The following is a 24,343-nucleotide window of genomic DNA, read 5'->3' as shown; positions in this document are numbered from 1 at the left end:
TCAATTTAACGCTCTAATAATTGGGTAAACATGACATCTTCTCCGTTTCTTAATCCGTGATCGTTTACATAAGTAGTACGCACATATGAAAGTGGTTTAAGATCTATTAACTTTTCTACGCAATTGTATACGCGCAATCAAGTTTGAAATATTATTTTTTCTCCGCAATTGTATACGTGCAATCAAGTTTGCTATCAGCTGAGCAAGTTTTCAAATTATTTTCGACTGAAACAACGCTATAGACTTGCTATTTTAGGTACTTGGCAATTTAATTGTCAAATAATTTTAAAGTCAAAAGTAAATTCTAAAAGACCGTGTGTCATGAGAACTATCAACTGTCAAGTGGCAACTTGTCAAGTCAAGGATGACTCCCGATTCCGAAGTGCCGAATGATTTTTAGAGAATTTTATTCAAAAATTAAAGTGAAAATTTATTATTATATCAAATATGTATAAAAATTTTTCAAGAATATGCTCAGTTTATTGTGCAGATAGACTTCAACCCTGTTTTAAGCCTTTTGTTACTACTCTTTTAAGTTCACGAAACGAAAAATTAGGGAATGTAGGTTATGTTTTCAAACGAACCAAAAAACATGATAAGGGTAATCCCTCAACACTATTCGTTCCTGTGCCAGTGAAACCAAATCCAGATGACATCAATATTGGCGAAGAAATTACGGGACGACTAAAGAAACAAGACTTATTAAAAATATTGAACAAATTTTATCAGAAACCCGAAGTGAGATTGTTGGCGTCTGAAAACGGCTTAGATGATCAATTATTGCATCAAGCATTCCTATCATTTAGAAGACATTGTCTAGAACATGATTTACCTCCTGATTTACATATAATAATTAGTGATATCCTTGTAGGTGAGATTTTGAGCATTGTTGTTGTACTTTGTAATTTCATTTAATTGCTTCATAATTATGTACTACATGATTTTTTGTTTCAGGGGCTGGACACATAGATGATCTGTTCCCTTATTTTTTGAGACATGCCAGACTAGCTTTCCCTCACCTTGATTGCTTAGATGACTTAAAGAAAATATCAGATTTAAGAACCCCTTCTAATTGGTAATTATCTAATAAACATTTGTCTATATATAACAGAATAAATATCTGGATAAGAAACATTTATTTTAATTATTATAAAAACATTTAATGCACAATTTATGTTTTTATATTCCATCATAATAACTATTTAAAATTATTAATCTGAGGAGACTTCCACTTTTTCTTTTTCAGGTTATTATTTTTGTTTTGTATGTCTTATTAGGGTGCTTTCACACTATGTCCGATCTGAATCAGATCCTTACCTGTGAAAACACAGTCCGGAGTACATCTAGATCTGGCTTCCATCATCTGATTTCTTTCCGTAAATCGTTACAAATATTTCTATGACTACATCGGACCTTGTTTTCACAGACACCAATGGGATTCGGATCTCACATAGTGCAAAAACTGTTGTCAAAGAAACACTAAAAATAATTTATGTCTGTTTTCTAAAACTTATACTGTAGATCTATTAAGCATTATAGTGAAATAAACACCAAATAATTTACAATATTATTATATTATATATATTGTTTTTTACTTATTATATTAGATAATTTTTCAAACAAATGAGTGTTTAATAATTATAGCTTGTGTGTAAAAATATGTGTTGTGTTATAACACAAAATGTGTTTATGTTTTGAGACACACACTTGTCATTGATTTTACGACCTCATTTTTCAGGTATCCACAGGCCAGAAATATGGATAGGAAAATAATATTTCATGCTGGTCCAACAAACTCGGGAAAGACATACCATGCAATGGAGAGATATCTCGAAGCAAAGTCTGGTGTTTATTGTGGACCTCTAAAACTATTAGCTACAGAAATTTATCACAAATCAAATAATAGGGTAAGCAATAGTGCTTTCAAATCAAGCTTTAGACTTGTAAGCTGTGTGATTCTGATGTAAATGCTGTTAATTAAAATATAATGTATATTACGCAAATAAAATTTGAAAATGAAATGAATGATGCGGGACTCAAACCCACAACCTCCGGCGTTCCATGCGGGTGCTCAAGTCACTTGAACGGTTAGCTCAGTTGGTTAGAGCACTGGCATGGAACGCCAGACATTGTGCGTTCGAGTCCCCCATCGTTCATAAAATTTTGTTTGTGTATTAATCCTAGAAGTGAGGGTTATCAATTTAAAGACATAACAAATAATGGATAATAGTACCAAATTGCAGTTTCCAATGGTCTTACAATAAAAGAAAAAATTACCAATAAAAGAATGTTGGTTAGGTTGAAATGCAGTGTAACATGTGTTTAGGCTCTAACTGTATATTTTTTTGTTCTGACAAGTGATACTACCCTCCAAAGCCATTGGTTTTTTTTTACTCTTTAAGTTCTGTTTGTTTTGAACTCTAAATGATAATTTCCTGTACAGGTTTGTTATTGTATTTTCAGGGTACAGCCTGTGATTTAATAACAGGGGAAGAAAGGAGGCATGCTTCTCAATATAATACTTTGATTGACAGTGAAGAGGATAAAGACTTACCAGACGACCAGTTATTTTCTATCGAGGAGCCGGAACTTGCTCCATCAAAACATACAGCTTGCACTGTGGAAATGACATCATTGAATGAAACATGTAAGTTTTTCATTGTATACTAGACATGCATTATGGGTTCATTGCTCAATGTTAACAAAAGTTAAATTCAGGAATTCTGAGTAGCATTTAGAAGTAGAATAGCTTAAGCTACTTGTTTTTTTAAAGTGATATTCCTCATTTCTGGGATTAATTATAAAAATTTAATTTGTAACCAAAATTTATGAACATTGCGGGACTCGAACCCACGCTTCTTGAGTTCAGTCTGAGCGTTCTTTCCAACTGAGCAAACTGTCCGAGTGACGGATTGACCGTAAATTTTGGTATGTCTTGTTCAACTCTCAGGTTGTATTTACATCTGCATCTATAGGACCTACTTCAGTTGATAACCTGCTCAACCCCATTTATTGCATATTACGAAATTGCGTAGACAAACTAAGCATGTGAAAGAGAAAAATATCTGTGCAGGAGATACAGCAAGATACCAAAGAAAAGCACATCTATTATAACCAATGTTGATTGACAATTCGTAAACAGTCAGCCCAAGTAGCTCATTCTTATTTTGAATTTTAAACTACTAGCTAACACAAACATTGAGGAAATTATAATTATTGATCGCGCATTATCGTGCTGTCAGGTAGTCTATATTTTATGTGTATATGTTTACCATCACTTATTATAGTTAATCTATTATTAATCATCTCTACAACTTCAAATGAATTTTTTTCAGTAATAATATGTTACTGTTTTAGAAGCCTTATAATCTTATAATATCATGTTTGAAATGTTATTGAGTACTGACATTGTAAAATAACAATATATTTTGATTATTTTCAGATGAAGTAGCCATTATAGATGAAATACAAATGATTGGTGACAGAGGGAGAGGTTGGGCATGGACAAGAGCTATTTTAGGTAAGTTTTATTGAATTTTTCTTAAAATATGGTGGACATTTTATGTATACATTATTATATTTACATTATGGTGAGAATTTTAGATGAGCCTTCTACTTCACCCTTGAACCTCCCTATCCTAAATAAAGCTGACTATTCCCCTGGGATCTATATTAAACATTATCTCACAAATTCTCTGGGATATACTCTCAAGTGCCTCATCCAAAAATGAATCCTCTGGGTGCACCCTCAAGTGTGTGTTTCAATCAAATTGTTATAGTTTCTCGTATCACCACTCTTCGACAACACTTCCCTTAAAGCCTCATCTATTATCAGAATACTGGGTCACGAAATCTCGAGCGATTGCCGTTTCCGTGGTCACCTGGAGGGCAAAGCATTTTAGCGCTTCATTGTGTGTGATTCCTCTGGTGTTGCAAGAGATTATGGGCGGCGATCACTTAACCTCGTCGCTTGTTTGTCCTCCTTTTCCCTAAATAAAATATCATTGCACTATTATCTGCAATTCCATGTTTCCTGTGCACATACTTTGCATGATGGGAGGGAGATCATGACTAAGTCAACCTATCTGGTCCTATATGTCATCGGCTTCATTACGCTCGCGAGTTGAATGCAGTCGAGACCTGAGTTAAAGAGAGGGAGCATCTCCCCCCGCTGTCCGCATGCCTCGCCTTTTTTTTAAAAATAATGACTGACCCCAGTCCGTCAGGTTTCATTATAAAAAATAAGTTTTATTTCATCACCAAGCATGAGAAATGCCAAAAACGTTTTAGACATGTGTGTTGTTCTTATTTATATTTTAATTTACTTCTAGGCTTACAAGCTGAAGAATTACATCTATGTGGAGAAGCAGGTGCAATAAATTTAATAGAACAAATTTGTAACACAACGGGGGAAGAACTTGAGGTGAATGTTTTATCTATTCCAACACATTATTTTTTTTATTGTTCCAATAACCAAATCCATCAATCACATTCATTTTATTAAGGACGCGTTTACGAATCCGACAAAAATAAGATATTTTTCGGTAGAGTTTGTGATGAAATGAAACTAAATCTAACAAAACTAAAAATTGCCACAAATAGATTATTTCTTTATCTCCAATTAGCGGGAAATATTTGCTTTAAAATTTTGATATTTTATGTCGTAAAAACGACTATCCGTTACCTCTTCACACAAAATTGACGCAATGGGGCTTCATTCAGGATCAGTTTTCTGCTACTACTTACATAATTTTGTCTCTTAAAAATTGCGTAAGGAAAGCAGATATAATATTTTCAAAAACACGGGAAATAAATTAATGAATATAATATAAATAATCTCAGAAAAAAATAAAAATGAATCATCTAAAATTCATATATTTTTCTGATAAGCATGAGCTTTAAAGTGTGGTATTAAGGGTTATTTTATTTTGTCCCTCCGTACGCATTGCACAGAGAGATCTATCGAAACAACGTCAGTCTGCGCTCGGCCGCCGTCGTGGGTAGACACTGTGTCGGTTGTAAGTAGCAGCTCGTACTCAGAAAGATCGCTGTACGAACATGAATATTTTTATAAGCTCTACAATACTGTCTTTGATACTTTACATATTTTGTACGCAGTCAGATTTTCAAAAAAATATGTTTCTGTATTTTTTTGAAGAATTAGTGATTTATTTTCATCTCTAAATATTCTATTCTATTCTATTCTTCCTACTGTGGCTTCTGTGGAAGATATACCACAGATTTGTCAGAATCACGTTAGATTAGACTACCAAGCTTTGAGTATGTGTCTTCTAAGTTTAACGGTAATAATTGGTGTTCAGATTACATAAAGTTTAATTTTCTAATAATATCTGAAACAAATAATATACATGCTTGTAAGACTATAAACGACATACACAAATAGAAATACTTAAATAATTAATTAATATAAGTACTAAATAATATTTACAAATTAATCTTATTTATTTTAATATATTTACACAAAATATTTACAAAAGGAGTGTAAACTAGGGAGAGGAGACATTTAACGGAGGTTGGACGGGGGACTTCAGCGGGTATATAATTGTGCAGAGAAGATTGCATTAAGGGACAACTAAAGAATAAATGATCCATGTTTCTCTCATCAAGGCCACAATCACATAGAGAATGATCCCTAATTCTAAGTTTAGCTAGAAAGACTGGAGTGCAGGCATGGTTTAAACGTAAGCGGTATATAGTTGAGATTATTGTTTTATTATGAATCCTACATTTTGAGAACCAAGATTTTTGAGGAATTTCTGGTTGGAGTTCTCCATAAAATTTGCCTTTTAAAGTTTTGGAAACTTGCCAAATGTTTGACCAACTCTCATACATCTTGGGTTTCAGGGTAGAGCACAAGTCATGAGTGAATATTCTATATCTCTAAATATAAGGTCTATATTAAATCGAAATCCAAGATGGCGCCTATGAAATTTACCAACTTCTCTTCATGGGTGTCATTTTCATGGTTTTCGGGGTCAACAATAACGAATATCGGGTCAAAATCTAAATCCAAGATGGCGCCTATGAAATTCACCAACTTCTCTTCATGGGTGTCATTTTCATGGTTTTCGGGCTCAACAATAACGAATATCGGGTCAAAATCGAAATCCAAGATGGCGCCTATGAAAATTACCAACTTCTCTTCATGGGTGTCATTTTCATGGTTTTCGGGGTCAGCAATAACGAATATCGGGTCAAAATCGTAATCCAAGATGGCGCCTATGAAATTCACCAACTTCTCTTCATGGGTGTCATTTTCATGGTTTTTGGGGTCAACAATAACGAATATCGGGTCAAAATCGAAATCCAAGATGGCGCCTATGAAATTCACCAACTTGTCTGCATGGGTGTCATTTTCATGGTTTTCGGGGTCAACAATAACGATTTTCGGGTCAAAATCGAATTTTAAGATGGCGCCTATGAGATTCACCATCTTCTCATCATGGGTGTCATTTTCATGGTTTTTTTTGGGGTCAACAATAACGAATATCGGGTCAAAATCGAAATCCATGATGGCGCCTATGATATCTACAAAATTTTCTTCATGGGTGTCATTTACATCGCCAAAATTAGAATTCATTCATAAACTTAAATTATATTATAAAAGGCCTGTCTAACAATATCCCACATGCTACATTAATTCTTCATTCCCTAAAAATATAGAAATATTTACGTTTCGACTTTTCACCCACAATATTTACAAAACACATTCCGTTACCAATCTAATTAAAAAATCTCAAAATTTGATTTTGAAAGATCTATCTAATGATACCTATATATCACATAAATGTAAAGTATATCTTCCTTAATCTCGCATTATTTTCAAAAGACCAAAGGAAATGTCATGTATCAAACTTGAATCTAACTTTCAAAGACATATCCAACGATACCCCACAAGGTATGTCTCCAGTATTTTTTTCAACTCCACTTTTACGGGAGGTGTCCTCAGGGGAAAAGCTACGTCCAAAGCACCAGACAACACAAAAAATGGCGTGCGTACAAAGTACACATGTCAAAAGTGAAACTTATTTGTGGATACCAATTTTTAAATCTCGTTTATATTAATAATTATCCTAATCTGTTCTCTAAACCAATTGATTTTTGTCAATATTAGAAATTATTAGATGTTTTACTAATTATTATTACGGGAATGTTCTACATACTCGCGGCCGCGCGCTAAACCTGCATGATACAACGCTAGTAGCGAAGTTGTTTTACTTCATAGCGGGACCGTCTGCTTCATGGTACATTCGAATTTTCTCACTCTATCTCAAACAGATTCAATCTCCCTCCCCTCTTCTTGGATAAAAACGTCCTTCATTTTCGTGATACTTTATTCCGTTTCATCCGTAAAAATTTTACCCTCATGCGGGCAAAGAAGTTTGACTTCAAAAACTATCCCAAATTCGTTCTCTGCGCCCTCGAGAACCTCGGATACGGTATCCATATTGTTGAAATCATAATTTTGCGCGGCGGCCATCTTGGATTTCAAAAATGAATCCAAAATCGTTCTCTGCACCCTCGAGAACATTGGATACGATACCCATATTGTTGAAATCATAATTTTGTGGGGCGGCCAACTTGGATTAAAAAAATGATCCCAAATTCGTTCTCTGCACCCTCGAGAACCTCGGATACGATACCCATATTGTTGAAATCATAATTTTGCGCGGCGGCCATCTTGGATTTCAAAAATGATCCCAAAATCGTTCTCTGCACCCTCAATAACCTCGGATACGATACCCAGATTGCTGAAATCATAATTGTTCGCGGCGGCCATCTTGGATATAAAAAAACTGCGTTTACTGCACACCACGTTATGCGACAGAATTGCCATCTAAAGTTCTAATATTTAACTACTAAACGAATACATCAAACAATTATCAAAAATAGGTAGGTATTAAAAAAAACAAAATTCAAACTTGCTAAAGTATCAAATTCATTTGATTCCCGCAATTAACTTTGAGTTCGTGTATGTGTTTGAGCGGTGTCAGTGTAGTGGTGCGATTCGATACCTCTCTGTTTTGAGAACGCGTCCTTAACAGGTAACTGTTGATTAATAAGTATACGGCTTTATGGTAAAAGAACAGAGCGTGAGCCAAATGCTTTCCGTCTACGTTCGGAATTGTTTACTTAAATTAAACTTTTTCTTATTGAAATAAGTGGTGTCTTCCTCGAGTAGCGAGAATGAAGATATTATATTATTACCTCAAGAGAACATTGTATTGGAAGTTAAATGATACAGTCTTAACATTTTTTTTATGAAAAAGGGTGTACGGATCACCTGGTGTTAAGTGATCACCGCCTCCCACATTCTCTTACAACACCAGAGGATTCAGAGGAGCGTTGCCGGCCTTTACGAAAGGTGTACGTGTAGGTGAAGGTGTTTTTTGAAGGTAACCATGTCGTATCGTCCCGAAAACACCGCACAAGGAAGCTCATTCCACAGCTTTGTAGTAGCTGGAAGCAAGCTCCCTGAAAAGCACACTGTGGAGGATCGCAACACATCCAGATATTAGGGATAATATCCTTACTTGTGGTGTGTCGTGCGAAGGTTGAATTCGATGTCAGGAATCCACATAAAGCGTGGAGCGGGGTGCCGTGGTGTTACTGCCTGGTTTGTCCTCGGACATGCGCGGTTCTGTGCCCTCCCCAGAATACGATTATATTATTATTATTAGCCTTTTAATTGGACAGATTATCTTTGGTAAATATATTTTTTTCTCCGTTTCTGCGTGTTGCCAGTTAGCAAAGGCCTCCTCCAATCTTATCCATTCTTGCCTTTCTGTGGCCACTCTACCTCAGGTTGTTCCTGCCATCATTTCATCTACTCTGTGGTCTGGCCTCTTCTTCTTTTCCCTTTTCTTGGTTACCACTTGGTTACTAATTGTCTATTTCTCTAATCATATGTCCTGCCCATTTCCACATTTATATTCTTATTTTCCGGGTTATATCCTGAACTTTTGTTTTGATACTGATGCTGCTGTTAAAAGGGCATAAAAGACATTTATTTTCCCTATATTGATTCCTTTAGAATTCTTTTTGATATCAATTCTATCGCTTCGGAAACAAATGGCGCTCTGGGAGTGAAGAAGCGGCGCAAGAAACTCTCCCAGCATTATTTTTTTTGGCACTCTTTTTAATGAAATGCTGTTCCTTACTTTATCCATTCTTTTGATCCCTATCATAATTCTTCCCATGGCGCGCTTACATATGGATAGTTAGCCCATGTTTCACTTCCGAATACAAAATACTGGTAGTATTCACGTATTAAACTCTTTGCTTTTGGTTGAAATATGTAATCTTTTGTCTTTCATTATCTCTTTCAGCCTGCCAATTTTTTTCCCCCAACTGTTTGCGATCTTTCCTTCAATCTGTTTATTTATGTTGTCTTTTAGATAAATCAGTTGTCCAAGATATATGTGATCTACTGTGTTACAAAGATATAGTTTCTAGTATACTTAATAATTTTGTTTAAATAAATGTACAACTGTAATAAAATTTTTGCAATGCACTTAAAGACACGTTCAAATATAAGAATTAGCCTTTAATTGTTTCTAAGTTTTTTCTTTTTGATCTTAACAGTATTTAAATAGATAGTAGCATATTCATATTCATAATTATACTTTTTTTCTAATAAGAAGAAAAAGAGGGCGATAAAAACTATAGTGTCCACCTCAGAAGTTATACAATTTTCAACTTCGAGAAGCCTTCCTTTCCCTCTGGATTAAAAACACTCTCAGCTTTAAAATAGGCTATTCTTCGATTTTTTAAATATATTCCAAAATGATCGTAAAGATTTCATATCCAACTGGTATTTTTATTTCCTCAAAATTATTCCACTTTATGCTAAGAAAAACTGTTTTAAAGTTAAACACAAAAATCGCGCCAAAAAGGGGGCCGCTATGATCGTGACGTCATAATAACATAAACAACGTTACGTCAAATGTGCTGTGCAAAACTTATTGATGCTTCTAAAAATAATAGTGACCTTTCATAGTCCGCTTCATTGGTGTGTTGTTTGTTTCTGCTATAGTGACATCACAAAATGGTGGTCGGCGTTTTCAATCATGTGACATACAGATACTGAAACTATGATTTTAATTTTGAAAATTTTACCATTTAGTATTCAAGTTCGTATTTGTTATGGTAAAATGTCTATAAACAACATACTTTCATACTTCAATTTTGATAGATGAAACTGGCCTATTATTGTGTGGTGCCTTGGTAAATATTTTACTATTTTTCAATTTTAATTATATTATATTGTTTATTCCAGGTACGTACATACAAAAGGCTAACAGAATTGAAAGTTGAAGACTCAGCATTGGGATCGTTAGACAATGTGCAGGCCGGTGATTGTATTGTGTGTTTCAATAAGAATGACATTTACAGTGTAAGTCGTGCAATAGAACAGAGGTCAGTCCCTTGGTGAGGCAGGTATCTACTATGGCGCGTTCTTGTCTTACTATTGTATTTTATGTGATGAATAGAACAGAAGGACAAACAACAGTACGGGTCCCCTGATGTTAAGTTAAATCACCACCATACCAGATTTAGCAGTAGGAGGCTCCTTTGCACCGGATGCCAGCTAGATTATGGGTACCACAATGGCGCCTATTTCTGCCGTAAAGCAAGTAATGTGTAAGCTTTACTGTGTTTCGTTCTGAAAGGCGCCGTAGCTAGTGTAATTACTGGGCAAATGAGACTTGACATCTTATGTCTCAAGGTGACGAGCGCAATTATTGTATTGCCACTCAGAATTTTTGGGTTTTTCAAGGATTCTGAGCGGCACTTCATTGTAATGGGAAGGGCGTATCAATAACCATCAACTGAACGTCCTGCTCGACACATTCCTTATTTTCTTGAAAAAAACCGCATACATTCTCTTGCAACACCAGAGGAACCACAGGTGCGGCATTGACCGACTTTTGAAAGAAAGCTGTAAGCGCTTTTTAGTTGAATCTTCCCGGAAACAAGGAAACGAATCGAAACACTCCCCGTGATAAATGCGATAGAAAAAAAAGCCAAGTGACCTAACCATTCACAGAGCCCTGGGTCCCGGACAATTAGAGCAGCTCTGCGTTGCACGCCTGAAATGATTCGAACTGATTACATTGGAATCATAAAAGTCAAATCTTATAAGTATTTTATCTGCTCCCAGTCTCCGAATCCCATTGCTACCCACTACATGCCACAAATTGAAATACCATTCTTACTATATTTGACACTCATCTATAGTGTTCTCAAGGCAAGATGGAACCTATCTATCCTTAGTTTAACTTACTAGAAGTAGACAAATATATCCTTTAAGGCTACTTACATTTCAATAACGTATCGACATAATGCATTGGACTATAACTATATTGGACATAACTATGGATAGTTAAGATCTTGTCATTAAACGGTGACACCAAAACGGCCGTTAATGTACTGTAGGTTGGAGATATTTCTGTGGTGTCTTTAGGTCAATATGATATGGAATTGACTATTTGCGGTGGTAACTCATTGGTTTATACTCCTATTCCATATAGTGTATGTATGGTATGAACCTACGCTATTTGTAAGTGAAATAGTTGTTCATTATTATTATGATTTTGATAAATATCCTAACGCGTAAATTGGACAAACACTAAATTAACAGCTTCATTATGAATATTAACAGTACATATAGTCCACATAAAAAAGAAGTAGAATAGTAATGACTAGTTGATCCAGCAAACGTTGTATTGCCATGTAAAGTAATTTTAAAAAAAATTTGGGGTATATAAAATAGCATGCAACCGATTGTCAGACCTACCAAATGTATCGTACTACAATTATTGTATTCGATTGCCATCTTGTAACCCTATATCGGATTTGTGGATGGAACAGAATAATATGAAAATCGCGATACAAAAGTAGTTGTAGATCGTAGAAAGGCGAAAATTTGAAATTGTATATATTTTTCTATGCTCAATCATAACAAAATAAAAATAATTGTCAAAAAAATAAAAAATATGTATTTAGAAGTGGGTCATCCTTAGTATAGTATGAAAAAGAGATGCTGGCCGATATGCACACAAAATTTCATACAAATCAGTTCAGCCGTTTCGGAGGAGCTTGGTAACAAACACCGGGACACGAGACTTTTATATAATTTGTTAGATATATCTAGTAAACAAACACTTTTTCTATGTAGTCTATAGAATTATGGTAAATTACGTTATTTTTATAATTAAACAAATAAAAGGCCTCAACATAACTATTTATGAATATCTTTCATCTCTCAACGAAATAGAAACTTGAAATTCCATGTCACTTTGTATGGCCCACTCAAATATCAGGTAGGTATAAGATCAAGGTATATTCATAAACGTAATAATTTTTTATCTTGTTACTTATAATAATTATCCACTATGAGTTTTTAAGTTAACTATCTATTTTAGAGGTCATGAAGTGGCAGTAATATATGGGAGTTTACCACCTGGCACAAAATTGGCACAAGCCAATAAGTTCAATGATCCGGAGAGTGCCTGTAAAGTAATGGTTGCTACCGATGCTATTGGTCTCGGAATTAATTTGTGAGTCAATTTTTCATTATTATTGTTTCAATCCTGATGTCAAAGCTCTTGGTGGCTTAGAGGGCTATGCCCGGAGTTTCCCTGCGTGATCGAATCAGAAATGGGGAGATCCATAGGAGAAACAAAATCACCGACATAGCCCAAATGATTGCGAAACTGCAGTGGCAGTGGGCAGGACACATAGTTCGAAGGACAGGTGGCCGTTGGGGCAGTAAAGTCCTCGAATGGCAACCACGTACCGGAAGACGCAGTGTTAGTAGGCCTCCCATAAGATGAACCGACGATCTGATCATGATCACTGGAATATGTTGGATTAGGGTAGTACAGGTCCGGTCATCATGGAGATTTTTGGGGGAGGCCTTTGTCCAGCAGTGGACGTCTTCCGGCTGTAATGATGATTGCTTCAATTCAAAGATTCAGTTTTAAGTTAAATAGTTCAGTTATAAGTAATTCACTTTGTTAGTTGTTATATCGGATGTTTTTTTTTGTTTTTTATGGAATAAGAGGACAAACGAGCGTACGGGTCACCTGGTGTTAAGTGATCACCGCCGCCTACATTCTCTTGCAACACCAGAGGAATCACAAGAGCGTTGCCGGCCTTTAAGGAAGGTGTACGCGCTTTCTTTGAAGGTACCCATGTCGTATCGTCCCGGAAACACCGCACAAGGAAGCTCATTCCACAGCTTTGTAGTACGTGGATTGTGATTATAAACATATATCTTAACTTATTCATCTTTCTATATCTGTCATTTTTCGTTTTAACCACACTTTACGATTTAACCCACACTTAACACCTACAATTTGTCAATGTCTATTTAAGTTCTTGTTTTTAAAAAGTTTATATTCACTCATAAGTTCATCATTCTACTTTTGTTTCTTACGTTAATAATGTTTTCAAATTGTGTATTTGATCTTGACAGGAGCATAAGAAGAATCATTTTCTATTCGCTTGTTAAGCCGGTGGTGAATGAGAAGGGCGATAAGGAAATGGATGTTATCAGTATATCACAGGCTCTGCAAATAGCAGGTACAGTGAAAATTAATTACTGTTTCATTTTTTTTATGGAATAGAAGGACAAAAGAGCGTACGGGTCACCAGCTGTAAAGTTCTCTTGCAACACCAGAGAAATCACAGGAGCGTTACCGGCCTTTAAGGAGGGTGAACGCGCATTTTTTGACGTGTTTCATATAATAAATACTTGACCCGACAGATGTGGTTCGGTTTAGAACAAAAAAAAAACAATAAATCCGAAATCTAAACCAATAAAAGAAATGAAAAATAAAAATGTATTATCCATAATATATTATCTATTAAAGCCCCCGCAAACCCCTTGCATATGAAATTTCGAATAATCCGAATTCTTAGCTGACCGCTACTCGATGATAGGAATATTATAGACCTAATGGTTCCGGAGATATCGTGATGAGTCAGCGTATAGGTGGAAATCTTATATACACAGGTACAATTTATATGATGAGAAAATTTTAGGATCACATTGTAAGTAGGGCACTTTTTATCTATACATTTTTGCCAGCTCAGGCAACCTCGAACAACAAACACTGTGAAGCCATTTTGTATTGGTTACTTTTTTACGTGTAAAACTGTCCAAATCGCGGTAAATAATGGTAAAAGTGTACTGATAGTACGGTGGATGTTTCTAAATTAAGATTATGTATAGTTAAAACGATTTCGCATGCCACGTGAAGTCTGGCGTAATAATGGTGGACGTTGATGTCTCACTGCAAGTTAGCCATCATTGTTCAAACTATAGTGACCGGATTTGAGGATGCTGTAGTGAATTACACCATAAAGTGATCACCAAATCATCACTTTTCTTTGGGTAAGCTTCGTTTGAGGGCATTTTTCTGGCGTTTGACCTGGAGTCAACCATTATGATGTTCACCCTCGATTATCGTATAGAATCTATTCATCCCACTTCACAATTAGCCAGAAATCTCTTAATTTCTCTACAGATTTTGACATAGTAAGACAAGTTTCAAAGTTTGTTTCTCTCCCTAGGTCACATTAATAATTGGGCAATCATTTTCCAAGTTTTTTTTAAACTGACCGATTTGATACAAATGGGTTGATATTGTGGATTGGCTAACATCAACCCATGCTGCTAATTCTTTGGTATTTTGATGCGAATGGCTGGCATTATTAATCATAGGTGCTGGTCTTCCTCGGGGCTTATTATTCTAGTCGATATTTCCTCTAGGGAAGCAATTAAACTGTTTTCGCTGCGTTAGGTCCATGCTCGAGGAACTCATATTCAAAAATCACTCTAATATATAAAAAACAATTTAAAGTCTATCCAAAGACCTACAGTATACTAGTGTGTACACAAAATGTGCAGGAGATATTATTTATAATGACTATTAACGGCGATACAGCGAGATATTTTGAATATTAAACCACTAACTAGCATATTGATAAATATAATTGGTCAGACATTATAATATATATATTCTAAGTCAAACTGTCCATTGCTGTACATACAGTTTTAAATAAAGAATGTCTTAGCTACCGTCTGAAAAAAGTTACAGTCCCGTATAAATCTCGCTAATGAGGTTTTATTTAAGTCCAAAGTAGCCATACGCCAAAAAACGGCATTCCCTTATGCTCCTATTATTACACTTTATCTATACATCTTTAATAATCTATATATGTTTGTGTGGTAAAGGTTACTATAACATAAATGACTTTCTTATTGATACCACAGATTGGGAATGGAGTGACCCTCCTCAGGCTATTAAATAATAAGTTTAATTGTACAATATTAGTTTGTAAACATACTTATTCGATGAAAAAAAGAAAGCCCGCTGAGTTTGTTGCGCCCATTCTTCTCAGGTCTGAGGCATTCACTTTGGAATGGGTGGTAGTTTTTTGACTTTCAATAAGTGATGTCACATCCTATTTTGAATAAAAATATTTGAATTTGAATATACAACAATTCCCAATATCAGACAGAGTAATTATTAACCCAATAATAAATTATGGCCGTGTTGTTACCATTTGTATTGTCTGGGTTAATTTTCAAAATCACAATAAACCAGAGTGCAGTAACCCCACATTTGTACACCAATTAATTACGACTATTTGTATAGTTGAGTCATTAGAAAATTTATTGAAGTAGGCGTAATTTTGCGGATATCCATAATTATTATCATCCAAATTTTTTGAATTATCTATTGGCTAATATTTGTCTTCATCCAATTCACACGTGTTTTGCCTGAACACGAGGAATTCTGTCTTTGTTTTGTTTGTTTATTTGCCTTGTCCAGAATTTGGCGAGTCAACATCTCCATCTCCTCGTGTAAAGGTGAAACATATTGTGTCGAATTCATTGAAGACAAATATTAGCAGAATTTACACTCAAGATAGTTAAAAAAAATTGGATAGATGTGTAATTGTTGTCAGGTCGCGCGGGTAGGTACGGCAGCGCGTGGGAGACTGGGTACGTGACCACGTTCAGGCCCGAAGACCTGCCCACCCTCAAGACCTTGCTGTCCAACTGCCCGGAGCCCGTGGTGCAGGCAGGCTTGCACCCCACCGCCGAACAGATGGAGCTGTATGCCTATCATCTACCTCATGCGACCCTCAGTAGTCTTATGGTGAGGAGATATGTACATGTTATTTAAATAAATACTCAAATTATAGAGAAGAAAGATTTTGTTTAATGACAATAAGGGACGAGATGAGCAGGACGTACAGCTGATGGTAATTGATACGCCCCGCCTTAATAATGCAGTGCCGCTCAGGGTTATTGAAAAACCCAAAAATTCTGAGCGGTACTATAATTGCGCTCGTCACCTTGAGACATAAGATGTCAAGTATCATTTGATTTCACTAGCAACGGTGCCCTTGAGACCGAAACACGATAATGCTTACACATTACTGCTTTACGGCAGAAATAGGCGCCGTTATGGTACCTATAATCTAGCCGGCATCCTTTGCAAAGGAGCCTCTCACTTGTCTAACAGAATTAGATATAAGTAATCTTATTGGTATATTTAAATACAATGTTTCTCATTCGTTGACCAGGATATATTCGTCCACTTATGTACGGTGGACGACTCTCTGTACTTCATGTGCAACACGGAGGCGTTCAAGTTCCTGGCCGAGATGATCCAACACGTGCCTCTTCCGCTGCGGGCGCGGTACGTGTTCTGCTGCGCTCCCATCAATAATAAGCTGCCGTTCGTGTGTGCCACGTTCCTAAAGGTGATCATTAGGGATGGACCCAACTTCCTTTTACATTCGGCTTAACCGAACTCCCGCAGCTTGAACAGAAATTCGGCATTCGGCCGAAGTTCGGCTTATTCGGGACAAGAAAAAACTAAATAAAATATCTGCACTTTTTGGATTGAAAATAATATCTATAACCAAAAATTTGTTATATAAAAAAAGTCCTTTAACACATGCAACAAGAAAATATTAATATTTTGCTTAAACTTTCTAATGAGAACCGACCGGCCTAGACTCACGCGAGGGAGGAGGGGTGGGGCGTAACTAACCGCGATGCATAAACATGACTCGACCTGTCACTCCCGAGGAAACGCGGCGAAAATCAACCGAAGTTCGGCCAAATTTTTGGTTTTTACCGAACGTTTGGCAGAACTTCGTATCCGGTTCAAACCGCATTCGGCCCAGCACTAGTTATAAAGGCAATGAGATTTTACTAGCAGAGGCATCAAAGTTGCATTAGCTAACCACAACTATTTCTACCAGTGCAACACATATAAAACATGGAAGCAGTCTTCTCACTCGGCATGAGATAATTACGGTAACCAAGAGTAACTGGTTCGCGTGCTTGACATATTGTCAATGTTTGTCAGATATATGGACGATGTATGCGTTATATATGAGGGGATCAGGATTCTTGAAAAACCCAATAATTCTGAGCGGCTTGAGACATAAGGTGTTAAGTCTAATCTGCCCAATAATATCACTAGCTACAGTGCCCTTCAGTCTGAAACAATAATGTTTACACATTACTGCTTCACGGCAGAAATAGGCACCGTTGTGCTACTAGTAATCTAGCCGGCATTCTGTGTAAAGGAGCCTCCCACTGGTACATCTCGAGAACAAGTATACCCACTATATAGTGGGTAAGTATATATGACACTAGACACTAAAAATGTTTGTTAGATGGTGAGACAGTACAGCAGGAACGAGCCGCTAACCAGGAGCTGGATGTGCAACGTCGTGGACTGGCCTCTACCGGCGCCCAAGACTATAACGGACTTGGTGCATCTGGAGGCTGTCTTCGATGTCCTCGAGTTATACTTGTGGCTCAGGTACAACTCAAAGAATACCTTTGACCGTTTATTTTATAAAAACACAACATGCCTTGGGGCCTTGGAGGCCGAAAATGTCAACATAGTACCAGTCAACATAATATGCCTCTCGTACCGTTTTTAAGGTGTTTATTCTTCTAGTCTTCATATATTTTGATCGAAGATATAAGCAAATCATAATAATTATGAATATATTATTAAATACCTAAACTATATAATATTAAATTTAAAATAATAATTTAACAGCTATAGATTTCCCGACATGTTCCCTGATGTGAGGACAGTTCGTGAGATGGAAGTTGAGCTGGATGCTATTATACAACAAGGGATCTTCCAAATTACAAGGTAATTGTATTTTTCTGTGAAATACTAAGAATTGAATACTTTGTTTGGTTTTTACAACAATTGTTTTCCAAATATAGTATGTTGATTTGCTTTAAATATTTTCTTTTCATCCTATAAAAATCGAATATATCAATATAGACCTTATAACATAGATGATGTAGTGTCTTGACATCTAGTCTGAATTCAATATGTGTTAGCGATCATTGTCACTGTCATGACATCGACAGTCACATTATACGTGTGACATTAAGTGCTATATGAAGAATGCACAGCACGACGGGAAGTGGGAATGCCGGTTCCAATCGGTCATCGGTTGAGAGCGGACATCCTCGTAGTGCTACTTACTGAACCACAGTTAGTTCCCCGTGACCAAACGTGAGACATTACAGATGAGATGGGATTATATTTTTGAAATGAAATGAAATGATTTTGAAATTTTCTTCTTTAGACGCGCTATGAAAAAAATTTGAGAGTGTAATTTTAAGATTCGCGCGCGACTGTAACACAAAAGTAACAGGGTGCAGTTGATTCCTAAAATTTTCTGACTTTTGCGACATTCATTATTTGTTTCTTTGGTTTCTTCGTCTATTATTAGGATAGGCAAAGGGTTCAAGCCATATTCGTTATTTAATAATTAACTGCCAAAGCCATTGTTGCAAGATTTTTACAATATTGTTCTTTCTACAAACGTAGAATTGCACGAAGAATAAATAATTTTAAGAATTTTTGCTTCGTTAGGCAAAAGAAGTATCACTTCTTGTGTGCATACATAAGTACACACACACACACTTTTTTTTTATTTATCTACATACAGTTTTGCCAATCACTTGGAATTTTATATTCTTTGGCAGATCAGATTGAAACTTTATAAAAGTAAATTAAATATTTAACTATTATTATTTAGGAAGATGATAGTTAAAGAATTTTGTTTCATTGCAGATTGTTGAGGAATTCTGAGCAAATTATACGGGAGGGATCTCCTGTAGACAATATGAGAGGCAAGCGGAGTGGAAAACTGTCTCAACATTCTGCAGGCGAGGAGAAAGGCAAGCTGTCAGAGATGCTCGTGGCTAAGGTGAATATTATACATAATTACTGTATTTGCTAGATGAGATAATACTAATTATGACAGTAATCACGACCATCATAATAATAAATTCAAACTCAAAAGATTGATTGATGCATTCAATATATTTATTTATTTATTGCACCAACAAAGTATACACTAATATATACAAAAGAAAAAAAAAATGTGTTAAAATAAATTTAATCACAATTAAGTCAAAGGTTAAAAGTTGACTCACAATTTAATTTAATTAGATTAAATTTTATGACAATACAAGTACATAATTATTATTATTATTATTTAGGATAATTTATATTGTTACTTTTTATGAAATACTTGGTATTATTTAAGCACGACTCATACATTGGATGCAGCACCTTACAAACTATTTTGGTATGTATATTACAGCCATTGTAATATACTCTATTTGATTGAAAAGTGTAGCCGATGAGCTTCTTGTATGTTCTTCTCACGAGCTCAACCTTTTCCGAACACGTGGTAGATTCAGTAATTTAAAAGAAATATTTATATTAACTATTCAAAAGCGCCTAATTTAGGCCTGATTGAATAAAGTTTATATGACTTTGAATATTGGTTGCATCAAGCTTTTACAAAAAAGAAAAATACAAATCAAAATAACTTTATTCATCATGTAGGCCACGGAATGAAACTTATGAATATAAAAAAAAAAATCTTATTGAATTCGTAAAAGGATGAGCTAATGAGAAGAAGTAGCAAGAATCTCATTGCCACTCTTTTAAGTCAAGATTTACATTTTCATCGTTTTACAAATAATTTCAATTACAATATGATATGTAAAGTGATGCAACAAACATACTCCAACATCAAATCCAATGCCTTAAATCCACTTTTTCTTGCAGGGTCTGATCACACCGCAAATGTTAAAGAAGTTACAACAAGAGCTATCTACTGACAAACCAGAGAGAGCTAGTAGGAGTAAAGTTACCAGAAATAGAAGAAAATGAAAATGTATTTGTATAGTCTAGTGTTGTGAATGTTTAGAATGAATGTGTTGTAATAAAGTGTATTTTTAACATGAGTTTTTTTTTATCGGCCATATACATACGTGCTGTAAACTTAATATTGACTATAGGATCATGCTATTATGTCGGAACCACACATAACGAATGCGGCGTAAGAAAGTTAACGATCGTTGAAGCTTTGATTATTAAACTTTTATAGATAGAGCGAAACGCTTATGGCATCAAAAACAGTATATAAGTACCTAAGTACTTCATCTTATATATAAAATTCTCGTGTCACAATGTTCGTTCCCGTACTCCTCCGAAACGGCTTGAACGATTCTCATGCAATTTTGTGAGCATATTAAGTAGGTCTGAGAATCGGCCAACATCTATTTTTCATACCCCTGAGTAATAAGGGTTGTTCACCCTAAAATTTTTTTTCTTAATTTTTGGACAAAATTTTTTGTTTTTATTTTTTTATAATGTGGCAATAAAAAATACATACAACTTCAAATTTTCACCCATCTACGATCAACAGTTACTTTTGTATCGCGATTTTAATATCGGCAATACAACGTTTGCTGGGTCAGCTAGTTTGATATAAATATTTGTAAGCTTTATAATTATTGCATGCTTTATCTACCTTAAACGATAATGCATTTAGAATTAACTTTAGTTTAAATATTTTATTGTTGCTTGAATTAATGTAATTATCACTGGTGGATCGAATAAATAAATAAAAAATAATCGCGACCAGTAAAAAAACAAATTTTAGTTTTGACGCACACAAGTATGCGTTGCTACTATTGTTAATAAGTCAGTTTACCAGTGGGAGGCTCCTTTGCACAGGATGTCAGCTAGACTATGGGTACCGCAACGACTACTATTTTTGCCTCGAAACAGTCAGAGTAAGCATTATTGTCTTACGATCTGAAGGGCGTCGTAGCTAGTGAGGTTACTGAGCAAATGAGACAACATCTTATGTTTCAAGGTGACGAGCGCAATTATAGTGCCGCTCAGAGTATTTGGATTTTATAAGAATCCTGAGTAGCACTGCATCGTAATGGGCAGGGCGTATCAATTACCATCAGCTGAACTTCCTGCCCGTCTCATCCCTTATTGTCATAAAAAAAACGTGATGTTGCTGAGTGATACCATCTCTTCCACCCATTTCCCATTAAAATAGGCGAAAAATGAGTTTTGGGCTTTTTTTTGAATTTGTATTGAAATTAAAATCATTTAATATTATGCTGTTTTATTAATTTATGTTTTTATATGTTTTTTTTTTCAGGGAAAAAATAAGGTAATACTGTATGTGTGATATCAAAGGATATGCTTTTACAAGCGCTATTTTTATATAACTTCCTATAATCCTGTTATGAAAAATCCTGTAGGAAATATTTATACCAATAATTACCTACCCAATAAACAAGTTTGCTCAATTTGGATCCTTTCTTTATGAAATAGGAGGACAAACGAGCGTACGGGTCACCTGGTGTTAAGTGATCACCGCCGCCCACATTCTCTTGCAACACCAGAGGAATCACAAGCGCGTTGCCGGCCTTAAGGAAGGTGTACGCGCTTTTTTTTTATATCAGATGGGGCAAACGGGCAAGAGGCTCACGGGATGGGGAGAGGTGAGGCAACCGCCCATGGACATTCGCAACAACAGGTGTGTCAAGAAATGCGCTGCCGGCCTTTAAGGTGGGAGTATGCTTTTTTCTTGAAGGTCCCTAAGTCGTATCTGTTCGGGAAGACCGCCACCGGTAGTTTTTCCACAAAGTGGCTGTGCGAGCCAAGAAATTTCGAACAAAACGAATTTTTTTGAGGGTACCCATGTCGTATCGTCCCGGAAACACCGCACAAGGAAGCTCATTCCACAGCTTTGTAGTACGTGGAAGAAAGCTCCTTGAAAACCGCACTGTGGAGGACCGCCACACATCCAGATGGTGAGGATGATATCCTGACTTGTGGCGTGTCGTGCGAAGGTGGAGTTCGGCGGCAGGAATAAGGTGACACAGCTCTTCGGAACACTCGGGACTTCGAGACGGGAGTTGGATAAACGTCGTAATTGACATCCATATTTGTTTTTACGTTGGACAACGTTACGTTTATTTGCCGAAAAACACGCGTGTCTGATCACTTGGGTTGTTTTGTTCTAGACGAAGCTATACCGCTCAAAGTCACGCGTGGCGAGTGTAGGTACCTACTAATACATTTGGCTTGGCACCGACTTCAAAGCTATCAATATGTAGCACATACAAAAAAAAGTATTTTATTAATATAAAAGGTAAAGGTTTGCATAAGAGGTGTCAGTAGGTGTATTAAATTTTTAGTTATAAGTTTTTTTCAGTTTTGGAACTCGGTTTTTTAAACGTAGTTTAATTTTTACTTTTAGTGTCAGTTAATAATAATGAAAACTCCTAAAAAAGCCGTACTTTCATAAAAAAAACAATTAAATCATCCACGTAGACAAAAATTTTCCTACAAAATGTTCATAAAATTAAAACTACTGGGCCAAATAAGAATATAAATTTTTTATGGGACCAAATGCCATCTTTTCCGCATCGAACTAAAGAAGAATCAGGTACAACATCGGATCATAAATCTCAGAGTAATCGGTGTACATACATACAAAATATACTGCTCGAATTCAGAACCTACTCCTTTTTGAAGTCGGTTAAAAAATATTAGTGTCTCTTGCCTAACGACTAAATAATATTTACTTACACGAATGACCATACAAACGAAACCTGAACCATAAAAAGGATACCAAAATTAACGATGGTTTTAGCTTTTTAAATTGGGCTCAAAAACAGAATGTCACTATTATATATTATTTCAATATAAACACCCTTATATTATATCAATATAAAAGCCCTGGTAGGGCATTTAAACCCTACACATAAATGTTGGTAGGCTGTCGTGTAAATAGACAGTCTACCGCGGGGAACGTAACTCGAAAAAGAAAGCGGATAATTATGGCGACAACTAATGTAAGAACCAATCCACTAACCTGTATTGAATCTAGAGTTTCCTAAAGAGGAATACTCGCAGATCAGTCTTGATCCGTGGCTTGTCGTTGTTGCAGCAGAGCGGATAAAAACAGCAATCAGGAAGCATCCACGGTATATTCGGGAACTAGATTGATGTCACAAGCAAATCTTCAAAATATATGTAGCGGACACGTGGCACACAAGACACTTAAAAGGTTATAGAATCAATCACGGCAGGCAGACAACTCGAAGACAACTTTGATACTGTTTTATGGCGCGCGAGTCGATTATTCGCACGTATTCAGCGCGCATGCGAGACAACTAGCGCAATCTAGACCTTTCATGCGCAACTAAATACAATTTCAAGTTAGCAGAAGGCCCAATGCATCAGACGCCGCCATAATTTATCCACATAAATGAAGCATTAATATTTTAGTGCACTATGCAATGAGCTGCTTCACCAAGCCCTTATTTAATTAATTACCTAGGCGGAGAGTTAATAACAGAATCCCAGAAGATACTAGAGGAATACAGGAAGGTCGTTCATATAATATTATGGAAGGTTAAATTAAAACAGATAGGAAACTGTGTAAAATTGTGAAGAATTGAAGTATTTGGCCTTTGTCGAAGGACAAACAGGATTTAATAGGAAGAGGACACAGTCTGTATAAGAGTTACTGCATATAATTAGGTTAATAGGTAGTAAGTAGGATCACACAAACACAAAATACATACTTGCAATCATACTACACACAAATCTATTATATATAATGCTAATGTTCGTACGTATGTCCACGGTTTTCTCTATAATCCGCAACTTCCATCAAATTCCCGTTGAGATGGCGAATACCCCTCGGTCCCCTGGTAAGGGAGTTTGGTCGGGATGGGTGGAAGTGATTGATAGTGGGTGGCAAAAATATGAAATTATATACATCTGTCCTGTTAAAGTTCCAGAATGTGTGCGACTGATGTAATCAATCTAGAAAGTTCTAAGGCTTTTTGGAATGATCTAGAAAGTTCTAAGACTTTCTGGAATTATCGAGAAAGTTAGAAAATGTGTATAAT

The 24,343-nt window shown here is 35.9% G+C and overlaps 1 protein-coding gene across 6 annotated transcripts; it reads left to right on the top strand.

The window, feature by feature from the left end:
- Positions 1–339: 339 nt before the first annotated feature.
- On the top strand, positions 340–20,351 carry LOC126975197 (ATP-dependent RNA helicase SUV3 homolog, mitochondrial). 6 transcript variants are annotated; one of them, XM_050822973.1, is made up of 15 exons: positions 346–871; positions 955–1,075; positions 1,739–1,907; positions 2,464–2,647; positions 3,443–3,520; positions 4,332–4,423; positions 10,301–10,440; positions 12,450–12,584; positions 13,505–13,611; positions 16,006–16,199; positions 16,630–16,809; positions 17,737–17,885; positions 18,132–18,230; positions 19,170–19,305; positions 20,178–20,351. In XM_050822973.1, the coding sequence occupies exons 1-15, from the start codon at positions 448–450 to the stop codon at positions 20,280–20,282; spliced, it is 2,313 nt and encodes a 770-aa protein (XP_050678930.1). In that variant the 5' UTR covers positions 346–447; the 3' UTR covers positions 20,283–20,351. The 6 variants fall into 6 exon arrangements, 4 of the variants coding, with proteins under 4 accessions (XP_050678933.1, XP_050678932.1, XP_050678930.1 ...); XM_050822974.1 differs by having other exon boundaries at positions 722–867; XR_007731669.1 differs by lacking the exons at positions 16,006–16,199; positions 16,630–16,809; positions 17,737–17,885; ... (1 more) ...; positions 19,170–19,305; positions 20,178–20,351 and having other exon boundaries at positions 341–871; positions 10,301–10,417; positions 13,505–13,519.
- The last annotated feature ends 3,992 nt before the right edge of the window (positions 20,352–24,343 follow it).

This window comes from Leptidea sinapis, chromosome 35, assembly GCF_905404315.1.
Source record: "Leptidea sinapis chromosome 35, ilLepSina1.1, whole genome shotgun sequence".
Classification (NCBI taxonomy): Eukaryota; Metazoa; Arthropoda; class Insecta; order Lepidoptera; family Pieridae; genus Leptidea; species Leptidea sinapis.
Note: the sequence above shows the minus strand (reverse complement) of the source record. Positions and strands in the feature narration are given on the sequence as shown.

What these genes read in the sequence shown, in the direction of transcription:
- LOC126975197 (XM_050822973.1), top strand. Translation starts at nt 448, where the DNA reads ATGTATAAAAATTTTTCAAGAATATGCTCAGTTTATTGTGCAGATAGA. An exon ending in GACATCATTGAATGAAACAT is followed by an intron (nt 2,648 to 3,442) that starts GTAAGTTTTTCA and finishes GATTATTTTCAG; the next exon opens with ATGAAGTAGCCATTATAGAT. An exon ending in TGTGTGCCACGTTCCTAAAG is followed by an intron (nt 16,810 to 17,736) that starts GTGATCATTAGG and finishes AATGTTTGTTAG; the next exon opens with ATGGTGAGACAGTACAGCAG.